Source organism: Alosa pseudoharengus, unplaced genomic scaffold, assembly GCF_046254945.1.
Source record: "Alosa pseudoharengus isolate Yale_2024_CS ecotype anadromous, Long Island Sound unplaced genomic scaffold, YU_APseudo_1.1 YU_APseudo_1.1_scf_12, whole genome shotgun sequence".
NCBI classification, from domain to species: domain Eukaryota; kingdom Metazoa; phylum Chordata; class Actinopteri; order Clupeiformes; family Clupeidae; genus Alosa; species Alosa pseudoharengus.
In genome coordinates, this window is record NW_027468587.1 from 29763507 (window position 1) to 29782144 (window position 18638).

At 42.1% G+C, this 18638-nt stretch overlaps 1 protein-coding gene across 2 annotated transcripts; it reads left to right on the forward strand.

Annotated features, from left to right (window-relative positions):
- The first annotated feature begins 1422 nt into the window (after positions 1–1422).
- On the forward strand, positions 1423–12454 carry LOC143119317 (IgGFc-binding protein-like). Of its 2 annotated transcripts, XM_076280744.1 has the most exons (14): positions 1423–1451; positions 1637–1687; positions 2280–3455; positions 3664–4001; positions 4540–5110; positions 5296–5894; positions 6108–6678; positions 7989–8590; positions 8849–9401; positions 9978–10174; positions 10396–10534; positions 10657–10985; positions 11143–11716; positions 12134–12454. In XM_076280744.1, coding segments are annotated over exons 2-14 (5700 nt in total). In that variant the 5' UTR covers positions 1423–1451; positions 1637–1638; the 3' UTR covers positions 12136–12454. The 2 variants fall into 2 exon arrangements, with proteins under 2 accessions (XP_076136859.1, XP_076136860.1); XM_076280745.1 differs by lacking the exon at positions 1423–1451 and having other exon boundaries at positions 2283–3455.
- Positions 12455–18638: the final 6184 nt, after the last annotated feature.

The following is an 18638-nucleotide window of genomic DNA, read 5'->3' on the forward strand; positions in this document are numbered from 1 at the left end:
GGAATATGTAACTCAGCTCTCTAGCACATGTTTTAATTAAACGCCCACAAATGTTATCGGGTCCATGACTTTTATTAATCTTTGTCCTACTAAAGACATTTTCGACATCCTTACACGTGATGTTGAAGTGCTGATTATCCTTGAATTTGTTTTGGAGTTCTTGGGCCTCCTGTCTGAAATCATATGTGTCAAAACAGGTTACAGTAGAAAGGGTTGAAAGCATTGGCCAGCTCACCATCAGATTCCAAACCCTCTAGATAGACATGGCTACTTTTACCCTGATTCTGGATGCCCGCTATGGTTTTCATGCAGGTCCAGGCCGAGCCGAGGTTATTTTCAGCCATCCTTTGTTCTAGTTTAGACTTAGATATCTCAGCTTTAAGCTCCTTGGTGGCTAGATGTAGATCAGAGACAGTTTCCTGCTTATGAGCTCGCCTTTTTTTCTGTATGCTATCCTTTATAGACCTATTCACCCATGGTTTATTATTAGGGTATATCTTTACTTGTTTACAGGGAATGATCATATCTCTACGAAATGCCATATATGAACAAACAACATCAGTCATTTCATCCAAGTCCTTGCAGGATTCTTTAAAAATATCCAGTCTGTGTAGTCGTAACACTCCTGAAAGCACATAACTGATTCCTCAGTCCATTCTTTTACTTCCCTGGTTTGCACTTTCTCCCTTCTCAAAACTGTTCGGTAAGTGGGGAGGAGTTGTATGCAATTATGGTCAGCAGAGCCCAGCGGGGGGAGTGGAATCGATTTATAAGCGTCCTTTACTGTGCCATAGTAGAACAGGTGACATACTGGAAGAAATCTCTCAATGTCTTTTTCAGGGAAACATGATTAAAGTCACCAAGGACATAGTTTTTGCACTATGTCAGAAATCACAGTGCAAGCGGTTGCCCTTGGTGATATATGTACACGACTGTGAAAGATTTGTGGAAACTCCCGTGGCAAATACTACTAACCATGTCACCTGCTCACTTAGTAAAATGTACCTGAGTGGGTTTTTGGGTGGTTGGTTTTAAGGTAAACATTTTGAGTGAAATTCCTAGGCCAATTCAGATCGTTTAAATGGGCATGCGCTCTTTAACCCACTATTTCCACATTTATCATTTAGCTAATTTGTAGAACCACATATGTAATGTTAGTGTTGTAATGTCACAATGACAAGACAAGACAAGACCCAGACATTTACCAACACTAGACAATGCCCATGATGTGTGTGTTCCATTCGAAAAGATACGCATCACTATCCTAACAATATCATTCAGGCGTGGAGCTGTGTAATGGGCTTTCCCCCTGAATAAGATATTATCAGATCCTGTTATAACCTGTTTACATTTGTTTCATGTTTACATATCGTAATAGCTGAGCAAGTCTACATACTTAAAAGCAGAACCTTGTCATTGTTTCAGTGAAATCCATTGGGTTCGAGTCGAAGGTATGGGCATAATTTCTTAGATTCTAAATATGCTTGAATGCTCCTGTCTTTTCATTGAAATCCTTAACTGCATGTCTGTTCTAATGAATGAGGTCACAGAATGATATAATTTAAAGTTGAAGTGAAGTGTTAAAATTGAAGTGTTTCAAGGAGGAAGAATTGAGAGATATTTTGTGTTGTTTCAGCCATGGACGCCAAAACACTCTTATTCTGCCTGACTGCAGTGATTGTCTCTGGTAAGACCATTATAACCAGTGATTGATGCCATTTTGAATTACTGGCTTCTAAAATAGTCACATATATCCTGTGAATGCCATATGTTCACTGGACAGCTTGGATGTGTGTCTGAAAACAGACTTACATAAAAATCTACTTAAAAATTAAGAGACCACTGCACATTTTTCTGATGTCATCCAACGGTTGCTGAGTGGCATTTGAATGAGTTGACGGTCATATTCAAAATTAAGAAGACCACTGCAAATTTGAATATGAACGTCATTTGAATGTCACTCAGCAACCGCAAGATGACATCAGAAAAATGTGCAGTGGTCTCTTAATTTTTTTCCAGAGCTGTAGTTTCCACAAAATACACCTCAAAGAATAATTTGGTCACATATCAAGCAAAGCATTGAAAGCAACTTGTTTCAGTAACAAAGGCATCTTGTCATAATAATAAATGTTGGACTTTATCGATCAACATTTTATCATAATCCCATGCACAAAATAACACTTTTCATTTTTTTAAACAACTTATAAAGTAATTATTAGTAAGTATGAGTAAGAGGCTAACATGTTTCACCTGATGTTTTCATCCTTGTCTGATTTCAGCAGTGAGCGGGTGTCCTGTTGGTCAAGAATTTATTACCACTTTCTTGACAAACTATATGAAACGTTCTGTAAAACTTGAGCTTACTATTACTGCTCATGAAAAAACAGCCACAGTGAATGTATGGTCTCCATTTTTCACACAGAAAGTGACAGTGGCTAAAGGAAGCACAACAAAAATCAATTTACCAGCCGAAGCAGAATTGTCAGATGCAGGGGGGCCTTCAAACAAAATTGTCCGCATTACGTCTGACAACGACATCACTGTGGTGACATCAAATATGAAAAGTAACACTGGAGACAGTAGTGTCATCCTCCCAACATCCAACCTGGGCAGGAAGTATGTAGTGTTCACACCAGATCCTAAAGTTTTATCTGCTCTTGTTGCTCTCGTAAATGGTGACAAAGAGAACAAGGTGGAAATTCTGCCTCTTTTCAATATGAAGGTTAATGAGGACAATTGGGAGACTGGAAAAAAAGTTACCCTCAAACTAAAGCCTAATGAAGTCTACCAGTTTATGAGCCGCCAGTCATTCACTGGCACCGTGATCACATCTACACTGCCTCTGGCTGTTCTGGTGGGAGACCAGTGTGCTAGACTAGAAGGATCCTGTGCACACGTATATGAGCAGCTACTCCCAGTGGAAAGGCTTTCTGATCACTACTTAGTTCCGGCAATGCTTAATCGCAACAAAGTAGACTATGCCTATGTTGTTGCAGCTGATGACAAGACAACTGTTACCATTTTTGGGAAACAAGAGAGAGCCCACACACTTCATGCTGGTCAAAAGCTGGAAATTCCTATAAGACAAGGTGAACCTGTTATTGTAAAAAGCAACAAGAAGGTTATGGTGATGTACTTTGGAAGCAACCCTCCATACGATGAGTTTCTAACTAACATCCTTCCCACCTCTGAGATGTCAAATACATGGTCAGTATACCCACACGAAACATTTGAAAACACAGCTGTCATTGTCTCGGAGGTTGAGGGCTCAACCACGATCAGCGGTGTGGCCAACTGGAGGCCTTTCCCCTCTGATGGTCGGTATGTGTGGGCCATGAAGTCTCTTGGAAAGCACAAAGATCCTGTGAGCATTTCTGGAAAGGCCCTCATGGTCGTTTATGTCTTTGGTGGTAAACAATACGATGGTTATGGTACAACTGGGGTGTGTACCTCAGGTAAGCTTTTATTTAAACTTTAATAAAATATAATAATGCAGTTAAGATTTCTTAACATAATAATATTTAAATAGTACAATGTGATTGTTTATGAATCTTAAGCATGAACTAAATTAACACTAAAATGATCTGAATACAGCCAAATGCTGAATTGCAAAATCCTCTCAATGTATAATTTTTGTAATAAAAAAATATCATATTTTTTTAGTTTTTGTACCAACTCCACCACCTGACCCTTGTGATGGTATCACATGTGGGGAGAAGGAGGAGTGCATGAGAGGTGACTGCGTTCACACATCAGAGGAGACCTGCTCGGCTCTGGGTGATCCCCATTACAGAACCTTTGATGGGAAACGCTACGACTTCCAAGGCACCTGCACCTACACCATGGCTGAGGTTCTGAAAAAAGAGGCAGGCCTTGTTCCCTTCACAGTCCTGGCCAAGAATAACCACAGAGGCAACAAATGGGTGGCGTATGTCAGGAAGGTCACAGTTACTGTGTACAATCACACCGTGACCATCAGAAAAAAAAGGGCCAGAGTCGAGGTAAGGAATAAAGGTTTTTTTTTTTTTTTGTCAAATAAAGATGGCTGGCTGACTGAGCAATGCATCAATCCCCTAAACATTTAAAACCCCACTATGAATTGATCTGATGACTTTCCAAAGAGCAGCTCAGGGAAATAATCAAGTGGCATATTCACGTAAAAATGTTTGGTCCAAATCAATGGCTATATTTTATTATTTTACACTTTTCTCAACCACTAGTTGCTTGCTGCCAGTCAGGGGGGAGGGGGAGGAGATACACCGCTCTACAGTATTTTGAAAGTGATTGCAGTACCAGTTTTGACCACAATCTTACATACGGTTTCTGCATTCCATTTGTAATATGCATCTCTATACAGTCTTGTATAGAGATGAATATTTTCGTAGTGCTACTTTAGATCAGAGCTAGGAAAGCACATCTTTTGTTTATTATGCATATGTATTTTTGTGCATTTAAAATGTTGCTGACTTTGTGAATCAAAATGAATAATCTAAAAGGTTTTAGTTTTGTTGATGTTCCAATACCCCACTTCTTCACCAGGTGGATGGTGAAATTGTTTACCTGCCTGTGAGTCTAGTGGGGGGAAAGCTCCAGGTAGTCCACAGAGGCAGGAATGCTGTTCTGACAACAAAGTTTGGGCTGAAAGTCACATACGACTGGAATATGATGCTGCGCATCACAGCACCAAGCAGCTACTTCCGTACACTAGGCGGATTGTGTGGGAATTACAATGGTGACCACAAGGATGAATGGACCAGCCGCTCTGGAAGTCGACTCTCCTCAGCCCTCAAGTTTGCAAAGAGCTGGAAAGTGCAGGATGGGGACTTGTTTTGCCATGACGACTGTCGTGGGAAATGCCCCAGTTGCTCGGCAGCCCAGAAAAATAAATTTAGTGGGGTAGAGTACTGTGGCCTCATCACTGACACCAACAGTGTATTTGCCAAATGCATAAGCAAAGTTGACCCTGGTATGTTCTTCGACAACTGTGTGTATGACACCTGCATCAATAACGGCATCAAAAGCTTCCTCTGTGACAACATTGAAAATTATGTGGATGAATGCATGGCTGCGGACATCAAGATCAATGGCTGGAGAACTCTTGCAAACTGTCGTAAGTGTGTTTAACCATGAGACCATGAGAAAATGATATAATTCCATGTTCTTAGTTTTTAAGCAGAAGAGTATTCAACATGTTATCTGATTGATGACATACTGTAGCCTACTAAACTCAATTGTATTTGTATATGTAAAGTCGGTGATGTGTTGTTCTGTTCTTTTCCCCATTGTTACTCACAGCCATGAACTGTCCTGCAAATAGCCACTATGAAGCATGTGGGCTAGCGTGCGCAGCCTCCTGTGCTGAGAGAAATGCCCCATCCATGTGTCAGGAGCCCTGCGTAGAGGGCTGCCAGTGTAACAAGGGCTTCGTGCTCAGTGGTGAAAAGTGTGTGCCAGAGAGCTCATGTGGCTGCACCAGTGAAGGGCGATATTACCCTCCAGGACAGACATTTTGGGCTGACAACACGTGCACTAAAAAATGCAAATGCACGTCTGGAACCCTGCAGTGCACTGTAACCAAGTGCAAGAGTTCTGAAGTGTGTTCTTTGAGGAATGGTGTGAGAGACTGTTACCCACTGTCTTATGGTACCTGCCGTGGCTCCGGTGACCCACACTACCGCTCGTTTGATGGCAAGAAATTTGACTTCCAAGGAACATGCACATACCTCTTGTCCAAAGTAATCAGCACTACAGATCCTTCTCTGGAACCTTTTGAGGTGCAGGTCCAGAATGAGAACAGAGGCCGAAACAAGGCAGTGGCATACACCAAGACATCCTTGATAAAAGTGTATGGACACACCATTGTTTTGAGCAGCGACAATCCCGGCAGAGTCATGGTAAGTTCTTTTATTTATGAAGCTGTAACTAATCTATAACTTTGACATCAAACTTCAACTTAAAAACCAACAATGCATACATTATTTTTGTTTGATTTCTGTGGTACACAGTTATGTATAACACAAAAGACAACACATTTTGTATGTGATGTTGTAAATTCTCTGTGAAAGAGCATCCTTAACTGACTTTAAATCCTATGTCTTCCTGTAAAGCTTAACAACACGTTTGTAAACCTGCCACTGGCATTGGAAAATGGACGACTGTCAATTTTCCGAAGAGGCCGGGCTGGAGTGGTCAAAACTGATTTTGGCCTGGAAATGCAGTTTGACTGGAGAAGCTACGTGTCAGTTACTGTCCCAAGCACCTACCATGGAGTGCTAGGTGGCCTGTGTGGAAACTTCAATGGCCATGGAAACGATGACATGCTCACACCCAACAAAACCCCTGCCAAAAATCCAACGGAGTTTGGTGAAAGCTGGAAAGTGAAGAATGATTCTCGGTGCAAAGACACATGTGAGGGCAAGACGTGCCATAAGTGTGACATCAACTCAAAGCAGAATGAGCCGTTCCGAAAACACTGCAGCATCCTCACAGACAAGACTGGTCCTTTCAAGGACTGTCACAGCAAAGAGGATCCAGAGCAGTACTATGAAGACTGTGTTTATGACATGTGCATGTATCAGGGCCACTCCTCTGCACTTTGCAACGCCCTCAGCACGTACACCTCCGTGTGCCAGGAGGCAAAAGCCGGGATCGACGTCTGGAGAACAGAGTCACTTTGTCGTGAGTACAACAATTTTTCAGGAGAGCAATTAAGGCCACGTAAACAATGTGTTTGATCCAACGGTGCTGCAGAGCACAACTGTTACACCCCACCTTACGTGGCCCTTTAGGGGTGAACAAAGACCCACCACTGACCCCACATCCTAATAAATAACAGTAACACCTTTTAAAATGTACCCAACCAGTGGGATTTATTACATGAAGATAAACCATTACAAAACACTACATAGACATGACACAAAGTCCAAATCAAAAGACAAGACAAAATCCCAGGCTGAGAGGCAGCAAGACAGCCAGCAGTCCCCACACCAAAAGCCTCTCCTCAGGAACTGGATCCTGGAGCCTTTAACTCAATCAGGTGCCAGGTGCTCCCAATCAAGGCAATTATCTGCGGCACACCTGAGCAGAGGTAGAGAGGGGAGAGAACAGGGACAAACAGCACTGGGAACACATGCAGCCGTAACAACAACAAGTTCCTCTTTATGATGTTATACTGCTTCTAACATGACTGATTATATACTGGGGAAGATCACGCAGTAACAGAGTTACAATCCCACTAGATTTTTTGGCATCACTTAGCAATTAATGAACCAAAATGTAAGAACAATATGTCAGTATGTACCTACATGTACTTCAATGGTAACACAAAATGGTCTAATGAAATGAAATCTTTATATGATTTGTATGTGTCTTTATATGACAGAAAGTGCTCGGTAACGGAGTAACCATTACCATAAAAGTCAACATCATCAAACATGCAGTTCTCAAATATAATCCACCTACAAGCCGATGGGTGTACAGTCACTAGATGTACAAGTACAAATTAATTTATTTCATGGCCCCCCATGGACAGAATTTCACGAAACTTGGCATGCACCCAAAGGCTTTTAGCGTGGCAATACACATCAAATTTGGTGCTGTTACAGAAAGAATTCTGTAACTTTGCTGTAACTAATTATTTTCATTTCTGGGCTTAATGCAATTGAGGGAGGGGGGGGCTTTTCAGGGTAACAGAGTACAGAGTAATGGAGTTACAGACCAGACTATTTTAAAACTTTGATCTAGGGCACATAGGAACATACTTAACATACCTGTTTTATAAATGTTAACTAATTGGTAATCATACCAAATGTGTTTTGTAGAGATGTACAAAGTTTTATTTTTTACTCTGGATGTTAACATGGGCGCAATCTTCCCCTACTACTTATAATAACTCACTTTGACATGATGTAAAGCAATCCAAGTTGTCATCTTCTCTGTTGTCAGCACACTCATTTCACACAGAGATGTGTATGGTTTCTTTTTGGCAGCGCTGGCTTGCAAAGCAAACAGCCACTACGAGGCTTGCCCGTCCAGCTGTTCTGCGATGTGTCCCGGAACTGATGAGCCAGAAGGCTGCGAAAACACTCCCTGCAGTGAGGGCTGCGAGTGCGATGACGCCTTTGTGCTGAGTGACGAACAGTGTGTGCCACAGGAGCAGTGTGGTTGTGCGCACAAGGGCCGCTACTACCAGCAAGACCAGGTGTTCTTCCTCGACGACCAGTGCAAGGGCCGTTGTGTGTGTGGAAACGACGGCAGGGTGCAGTGCCAAAGCGATTTCTCCTGTGGGCCCAATGAAGTGTGCCGTATCCAGGACGGGACTGAAGGCTGCTTCCCCACCACCACAGCCACCTGCTCCGTATCTGGGACAGGACACTATCACTCCTTTGACAACAGGGACTTCAGCGTTCCTGGCAACTGTGTGTACAAAATGGCAGAGGTCACCCAAGACAATGATGGTAAAAGGGTTCCCTTCAGTGTGGTAGTCCATCAGGAATCTGCAACCAATGATCCAACGGTTACCCGTAGTGTCCAAATAGAAGTCAATGATAACAACATCGTCATGCTTCCTGGAAGAATCTGGGAAGTAACGGTAATTGAGTCATCTTCTGCATATTTCTAACTGTCCTCTGTTCTATTTTTCCTCTTTGATTCCTGAGAACTTACTTTTATTTATGTTTTTTTTATGCTAGAGTTAGGTACATACAATGGTTCATTTCTGTCAAAGCCTTGTGAGCATTTCACATCCATATTGAATTCAGAAAGTCCTAAATGACAATGAGCTAATTTTTGTTCTATTGCGTTCCCCTCCTTTCATTGTTTTGCCATTACTCTCCCTCTCCAATGACAGCTGGATGGCATCCGAGTGAATCTCCCTCTCCAACTGGACGACAGGAAGGTGCAAGTCTATCACAATGGACACGTCATCGTTCTGCAGACTAACTTTGGCTTAGAGGTGACATATGACACCATCTCCATGGTCAGAGTGGACATGCCATCCTCTTACAAAGGCGTGCTGTTGGGCCTCTGTGGCAACTACAACGACAACCCAGCTGATGATTTCGTCTTACCCGGAGGTGCCCAGGCCTCCTCGGCAGAAGCGTTTGCTGAGGGCTGGGTTGTGGATCAGAAGGGTGTGAAATGTCAGACAGGCTGTGGGTCCCAGTGTCCTACTCCATCACCGCAGGGCAAAGAGTTGTGCGACATCTTGAAAGACAAAAAGAGTCCATTTTCAAAGTGCCACGCAACTGTGCCACCACAGGAGTACTTTGACAAATGTGTGAAAGACGTTTCGGAGCAAGGGGGCAGTAAAGATGTCCTTTGCCAACACTTGCAGAACTACGTTGCTGTCTGCCAGGAATCTGGGGGTTCAGTTGACAGCTGGCGAAACAAGACACTTTGTCGTGAGTGTTTCTAATAAAATGTACTGTATATATGTTGTGCACTGTATTTGCTATTTCCATTTGAGCTAGATGTCACAGTAAACGTAACTCCTAGATAGATAGATAGATAGATAGATAGATACTTTATTGATCCCCAGAGGAAATTCAAGACTCAAAACTCCTGCTGCTAGCACTGGAATATTTTAATGATCCCTTTCACTCTTATACTGTTGAAATCATCAGAGTTCTGGGTAGACTGAATTTCATTTTCTGATAGATAGATATATATACTTTATTGATTCCCAAGGGGAAATTCAAGAAATTTTCTGTCATGACCCAGCTCTTTAGAATAGTACCTCCTGTCCTACCAAAAACTTGACATGTAAATATAGCACTTAGCACTTGACTATCCTCCTTCTAGAACTGTCACTTGGTTCTATGTGAGTAGTACTTATTGCTGCTCTAACATGTCCCTGACTGTCACACTTTACCTTGATTGTTTCCCCTTTTTTGTAAGTCTCTTTGGATAAAAGCATCAGCTAAATGACTAAATGGAGATGTACATTTTGTTTTCTTTTCCAATTCTCTCTGTCGTAGCTATGACGTGCCCAAAGAACAGTCAGTATGAGCTCTGTGCCGATACCTGCTCCACTACCTGTGCCAGTCTCACCACGCCTCAGAAGTGCTCACATTGCCAGGAGGGGTGCGAGTGTGAGGATGGTTTTGCCTTTGATGGTGGAGAATGTAGGCCACTGGGGAAATGTGGCTGTGAAGTTGATGGACGCTATTACAAGGTGTGTGTGTGCTTTTCTTTCTTTTGGCATGTTTTGTTTACCAATTTCAAGATGAAGACTAATGAAAAAAAGACAGCTTCTGATCACAGAGCACAAGCTGAGCTGGACTGCTGGCCTTAGTTACTACTTTTCACGACAAAGCTGGATTTTCCAAATCATCATGTCATAGTAGTGTAGTGTTGTGTATGTGTCTCAGTATGTGGACGTGTGTTTTCCTGCAGTCTGGGGAGACAGTGATAGATGAGGACTGCCAGGAGAAGTGCACCTGTGTAGATGGTGTGTTTTCATGTGAGAATACCAAGTGCACAGTGAAACAAGTCTGTGACATCAGGGAAGGAGTAAGAAACTGCCATCAAGTGGGTGAGTCTCCTGTAAAAAAAAAATATATATATATTTCAAAGTTCAGAAAGAATTAATATCATAAAAAATGAAATGAAATGAATTGTTGATGCTAACTATTGAAAATAACATCTCCGGGACAGATCCCTGTGAGGCAAAGAATTGCCGTGAAAAAGAAACGTGTGTCAAGAATGGCTCCGATGTCCACTGTGTGGCGATGTCCAGCTCCACCTGCCGGATAGTGGGGGACCCACACTACCAAAGCTTCGATGGCAAGCTGTTCTCTTACCAGGGCTCATGCACATACACACTGGTTCAGACGACAGGTCTGGACAAAACACTGACTCCTTTCAGCATTGTGACCAAAACCGAGATGGAGAGTAAGCACAGAGGGGCCTACTTAAAAACTGTAACAGTCAACATGGAAGGTGTCCAGATCGTTGTTGTCTATGGTGACCCCGGCAAAGTTCAGGTCCGTAACATCTAACTTAAATCTTATTTTCTACACCTGTAAATCTATTTTTTTATGCATTTACTAAAACTGTGTCAATTATTAAACATGTTCAGTATGCAAAAGAGGACGGAATTTGAATCTAGGCTTGACGCTGATCATTACATATGTTTCTCAGGTTGATGGCTCCACTTCTAACCTCCCCGTCACTCTCAAGTCTGGGAGGATCAGAATTACTCAGGAGTCCTACAGGGGTTTCATTAAGACCGACTTCGGAGTGGAGATCACTTTCGACTGGGGCGAGGTTCTCCACGTCACTGTGCCTAGCAGCTACTATGAGAACCTGCAGGGCATGTGCGGAACCTACAACGGAGACCAGGCTGACGATTTCTCCATGCCTAATGGCTCCACCATCCCCAGCCTTAAGAAGTGGGCAGAAGCCTGGAGCCTTCCTGAAGCCAACAGCACCTGCCTGCACTCCTGCCCAGGCCAGTGCCCTGTCTGTACGGCAGACGACACGTCGCTTTATAAACAGAAGAAATACTGTGGCGAGATCGGAGTGGAGAGTGGTGCTTTCGCTGCCTGTCACGCCAAGGTTCTGCCAGAGAAGCTGTTGGAAGACTGCCTTTACAACATGTGCATCCACAAAGGAGACAAGGAGATGCTGTGCAAGGTCATGACCAATTATGCCAAAATCTGCCAGCTGAAAGGTGCTGACGTTTCTAAACAGTGGCTACAAACACTCAACTGTTGTAAGTGGTATTATCTCTCTCAGTCAATTTAGCGTGTATTAGTTGAGTTGCGCTTTAACGCATCCAAGTGACATTCTTCCATTGACTTGCATTGTATTTAATACAGCGGCCACACATGGTACAATGTCGTATTACGAGAAAGAGAGCCAACAGATACAACACTGAGCGTGTTACATCAGAACAGTCACTTCTTGTTGTTTCTTCACATTATTTTGCTATTTTTAGGTCATTTTGAATGTTTCAAACAAAAAAAACAAAAACTCCACATAGCACCTTGATGGGAAATGGCTCAGTGGATGTGGTTGCTTGTAGGACTATAACCCTGCAATGAATCATTGTTATAATTTACTTAAAGGGGCTTTACTTTACATAGACAAAATTACTTAATATTGTTCAATTGTTGTTTCACTTCCACAGAAGTCTGACGAGAAGGGGATGAGTTGCTGAAGAAGATACTAACATAAAACCAGTGGAGATATCTCTAAACGGAAACCAAACTGCAGCAATATACCAATCAGCTATTTTGATCTCCTCCTTTTTCATCCAGAGTATAAGAGTTAAAAAATATTCTTTTAAGTAAAAAGCCATATAACTAAGGCTATGCATCTATATCATGTAGCAGTACAATACATATACCTATTTGTAGTGCTGTGTAAATCACATGCATTGTGATTTGTTATAACATGTACTGTTTACCTATCTATATATACAATAAACGTAGCTAGTCATGCACAACAATTCTGTTTCAATCTTTTAATCTTCTAATTTTAATATTTTGTTCATAGCTGTATGCAAGAACATCTTAAGACTTTCTGTGTGTGTATGTTTGTAAATTAATAGAACCCAAAATATTCTCACTAGCTGAACAGTCACCATGATTATTATCTACTATCTGCAGTGTTCAGTGGTGAAATGTCACAGAAATTCATAAGCGGAGGGGAATGAATCTATAAATGTGCAATTTACTGTGCATCAGCTCTTTCCTTCACAAAAACATAAACAATGAATGTCATTAATATAAATGAATATGAATAGCACTCTGCAGCTAAAATGCATCAGGGTTGGGTTTTAATCCTTTGAATATCTTTTTATCTTTTATCTGAGACAGCATGGAAAACAAGGAAAACAATTTAACAAGACTATAAATATGGAATATCAGAGCAATATCTCAATACTGTGGATATTCACATGATTTAAAAAAAAATTCTAATTTTGTAGAGGGTTATAGCACAGGATTGAAACATGTCCCATTATGAAATCCACATGGCATGTTGCCAGACTGAAATTTCGAAGGCTGAGTGTCTATAATTGTGACCATAAAGTTCAAATCACTCCAAATGATCTTGTTCCAGAAGTTGTAAGGTTGTCTAGATCAGTGTTTCTTAACTGGTGTGGCTTTGGGACCCTCAATTTCCCATGCTCATTATGTCACACCCATATTTTAGCGTTCAAGCCAACCGATACGGTGGGGTATGTGGCAAGACACAGAAAGTGTTTGGAACATGCTGATGTTAGGCACGTTTGTGAAGTCCTCGGGCTGTATTTTGGGTCACCAGCGCATGGCGTAAAGTTCGTTATTCACCGGCGCGAAGTTGAATTCGTTATTTTGCACCTTTATTTTTTAAGCATTGCGCCCAGGGGTGTGGCAATTAACAACCTAGGGAGGGACCTGGCGCATTGTCTAAAAATCGCTATCATACACCACCTAAACCTGGTCAGAAGTCAATGGCGAGTTGTTCATATGCTATTTTAAGAGCGCATGTCAACAGTCATATTGGCAGGTGCACGCACCATCCTTCTATCATTCATGAACGCACACCAGCGCACGTCCATGCAAAGCATTACAAATTGCATGATTACAATGGTAAACATAATTAGAATAAAGATATTACGAAATACTGTACATCTCATGATGAGTAGTTATTCACCATCATTTGCAAATTGGTAATGACGGTTAAAAGTGATTAGGGGAGAGGCGAGAGACACGTATGGAGCACAGCTGAAGATGCACTGTCACGAGATATAAGCAACTCCTCTGCAGGATAAATGTTGTTTTATTCAGTCATTTGAGCAACATTAGGGTAAGTGTTGCTTTTTCCAGCCTATGTTTTCGATGGTAACCCATTGTCAGTCAATAGTGAAAGTAACTGCATATAACTGTCTTGTCGTTGACTGACTCCTTGGTGAAGTTAGTTTCACTTTGCCAATGAGTTCAAATAATAGACGAGTGCAAATGCGTGAAGGCTATGCTAGGTTTTAGTAAAGCATGGTTTAAGAATGACTATTCCATACGGTCTCGCAAGCAGCCTCCTTCAAATGCGCCGTTGAATGCCAAAATACCGATGCATTTATTTGACATATCGCGCGTTGCGCCGTTAAAGGGAATGACAGATGTCATTCTCATTGGTTTAAAATGATGTTACGCCCCAAACACACCCATATGACTGATTAAAAGACCTAGGAACACCTTGTTACGCCATGCGCTCCACTTTTGAGAACGAAACCCCTCCCAATGTGAACTGGACATCCTACTAAATTTGAATAGACTTTTGACGAGTGACGATGCACTTTAGAATGTCATGATAGGGCCCCTCAACTCCTGTGTCACCTTTCAAGTACTCGACAGGTTTGTCTTTGACAGTAGGGTGCTTTGCTTCCATGTGGCATTTTAGTTTTGATGGTTTCATGCTCTCATGCGCCAGCAATTTACTGCACACCACACACTGGGGTTTCTGTCCCTTTTTTGCTAAAATGATGTCTCCATGACCTGTCATATAACGTTCTGCCATTGGATCTGATAGGGTTTTAAATGGATGATTCTTTTGTTTTAACCACAAGCTCTGTGACCCACTCAGAACAGTTCCCCAACCCACTTCTGGGTCCCGACCCACACTGGTCTAGATGCTATTTGACATATTACAGGACACAGAAAGTAAACCAAGGCAAAACAAAATTAAGGTACAGACAGGGAAACAGGACAAGACAGGAAAATACCCTTACAGCTATGTACATTGAATTATAACAATTAATATATAATAATAATTAATATAATATAACCAAGCAACACCGTGGCTTGCCTTCAGATGCTTTACTGTGAAGATTTAAAGGGAGAGGGATATATCAAATGAGCCATCTCGATGAGCCATCGTCAAAGCTGTGTACATTCAACATGCCATGGGGCCGTTATCGTTTCCTGTGACTCCCATTCGCCATCAAGTCTGCGAGTGAAGTCTTCCAGCAGAAGAATCATGAGACTTTTGGAGACATTCCAGGAGTACACGTGATCGCTGATGACATGATTATTGCTGCATCGTCAGAACAAGAACACAATGAAATCCTCTGCAAAGTCATGGAAAGAGCAAAAGAGGCCAACGTGAGGTTTAATAGTGATAAGATCCAGTACAAGGTCAACATCGTGAGGTACATGGGACATATCATCACACCAGAGGGACAAAGACCTGATGACGGCAAGGTAAAGGCAATCACCAACATGTGAAAGTAATTGTAGTGAATAATTACTTAATATTAATCTTAGGGCCCTATCATGACATTCTAAAGTGCATCGTCACTCGTCAAAAGTCTATTCAAATTTAGTAGGATGTCCAGTTCACATTGGGAGGGGTTTCGTTCTCAAAAGTGGAGCGCATGGCGTAACAAGGTGTTCCTAGGTCTTTTAATCAGTCATATGGGTGTGTTTGGGGCGTAACATCATTTTAAACCAATGAGAATGACATCTGTCATTCCCTTTAACGGCGCAACGCGCGATATGTCAAATAAATGCATCGGTATTTTGGCATTCAACGGCGCATTTGAAGGAGGCTGCTTGCGAGACCGTATGGAATAGTCATTCTTAAACCATGCTTTACTAAAACCTAGCATAGCCTTCACGCATTTGCACTCGTCTATTATTTGAACTCATTGGCAAAGTGAAACTAACTTCACCAAGGAGTCAGTCAACGACAAGACAGTTATATGCAGTTACTTTCACTATTGACTGACAATGGGTTACCATCGAAAACATAGGCTGGAAAAAGCAACACTTACCCTAATGTTGCTCAAATGACTGAATAAAACAACATTTATCCTGCAGAGGAGTTGCTTATATCTCGTGACAGTGCATCTTCAGCTGTGCTCCATACGTGTCTCTCGCCTCTCCCCTAATCACTTTTAACCGTCATTACCAATTTGCAAATGATGGTGAATAACTACTCATCATGAGATGTACAGTATTTCGTAATATCTTTATTCTAATTATGTTTACCATTGTAATCATGCAATTTGTAATGCTTTGCATGGACGTGCGCTGGTGTGCGTTCATGAATGATAGAAGGATGGTGCGTGCACCTGCCAATATGACTGTTGACATGCGCTCTTAAAATAGCATATGAACAACTCGCCATTGACTTCTGACCAGGTTTAGGTGGTGTATGATAGCGATTTTTAGACAATGCGCCAGGTCCCTCCCTAGGTTGTTAATTGCCACACCCCTGGGCGCAATGCTTAAAAAATAAAGGTGCAAAATAACGAATTCAACTTCGCGCCGGTGAATAACGAACTTTACGCCATGCGCTGGTGACCCAAAATACAGCCCTTAGACTGGCGAACTTCAGGAAAACTCAGGAATCAGGTTTATTCTGTTACAAGCTGAGAGGGTACAAAAAAGGTCTATGGTCTATGTAGGCCTATCCCAGGCCTGAAAGGCCTAGGTTGGCCTGTAGCCAACTCCTCTCTTCCGCTCTACATCCTTAGTCTGACAATCCAAAATCTGATCTGACAAACATTGCAGTTTAGTTACTTTTAAATGTTTTAAACAAAGAACAAAATGGCGCCAAGAACAATCCCACTTGGTTGGCTCTTCACTTGGTATCAGACACACCTACTCACACCCACTTCACACCTATATGAATAGCATGAGGAGAGATATCTTATATATCAGAAATATCACTTATAGAATGTTCCAAACATTCTCACAATCACATCATTACAATCCTTGTAATGAGACTATCAAAATGATACCAGACATGAATACATTTACATTTCATGATACATGGATACATTATATCAAGGAAGCATCCTTTGTCTTGTGTAAGTGATAGGCCTTAAACCAGCACATTAGCATTCCATTGGGGGAGGGGATGGGGTCTTTGTTTAAAACCATGAAGGGTTACATGGCTAACTAAAAGTAGTCTTGAAGTTAAATTATTATCCATTAATTTTATTGCTATCACATGTCACCTCCAATTGACAAGCCTGGCCTGCAGCGACTGCTTGGCATGACCAAGTACCTAGCGCAGTACATTCCACACAAAGCCTCACTGACTGCACCACTCAGACAGCTGCTGAGGAAAGATGCTGTGTGGCAGTGGAGTCCACATCACAGTGCTGCACTTGAAAGCTTGAAGGCTACCCTCACAATAGCACCCGTATTGAAGTTTCATGATCACAGACTGCCACTGACGATACAAGGTGACTTGTCGAAAGACGGATTGGGAGCCTGTCTTCTCCAAGGAGGCCGCCCTCTGTGTTATGCCTCGAGAGCGCTCACTGAGGCTGAGCAGAGGTACGCTCAGATGAGAAGGAGTTGCTCACCATCGTCTTTGCAGCAAAGAAATTCTATCAATACGGCAAGACAGTAGCGGTGCAGTCGGATCACAAGCCCCTGGAAATCATCATTAAGAAACAGCTATGCAAGGCGCCAGCTCGACTGCAGCGAATGCTCCTACAACTGCAAAGGTATGATCTTTCCTACACACCGGGCTAGCACATGCATGTACATCGCAGCATCTGCGATGAAAAGGTTGTGCATGGCCTGGAGGCCACAGATGCGCTGAGCACAGAGACACTCAGTCAGCTGAAAGAAGCTACTGCAGCAGACTCCGTGCTACAGGCTCTACGAGAGACAATGGGTAAGGACTGTATATATAGAACTGGACAGTGTGGCTGCATTCTGCAGTGTTCTATGGAATTGAAGCCGCCGAGGCGAAGCCATCTTGGAAAATTTGGAGCCAATTTGAAGTGCGGCTGCGCAGCAAAAGTTGAAGCATGCGCAGTAAAGAGGAGTCGCGGTCAGGCACGCCCACTCAGTTGCCACTCAGCGAATTAAACACGCCCCTTGTCAAGTGAAACCCGCCCCCTTCACCTTTCCACAATGCAGGTCGACTCGGCGGATGGTCAGTACTGTGTACTGTGGAGTGGGTAAGACTGTTTTTAGTGGCAGGCTAGCACATACCGTTGACTTGCGCTAGCCTAGCACCTGCGAACTCTGCAATTAGAAGGACTGGATGAAACGTGTTGAAAACGGTCTCCACTGATAAATATCACACTTGCTTACTTGGAAATGAGGTCTTATGTCCAAAATCCTGAACCACCCCTTTAAGCAATTAGAATCCTAGGCCAGGTGTTCCGGCCACCTGCATCAACTGTCAGTTTCTCAGGCTTTAAGCATACAGTCTCATTCTCTTAATAAGACTACACATCTTGTTCAACTGTCTGTCCACAACATAATTTAAATATATTTAAACCATCCACCTATTTAACTGTTCAGTCATTCCAACTATATTAAACCTCATTTACCTAGCAAATCATTTAACCATTTAAACTATCCACCTATTTAACTGTTCAGTCATTCCAACTATATTAAACCTCATCTACCTAGTTCAGTCATTCCAACTATATTAAACATCATCTACCTAGTTCAGTCATTCCAACTACATTAAATCTCATCTACCTAGCAAATAATTTAACCATTTAAACTATCCACCTATTTAACTGTTCAGTCATTCCAACTATATTAAACCTCATCTACCTAGTTCAGTCATTCCAACTACATTAAACCTCATCTACCCAGCAAATAATTTAACCATTTAAACTATCCACCTATTTAACTGTTCAGTCATTCCAACTATATTAAACCTCATCTACC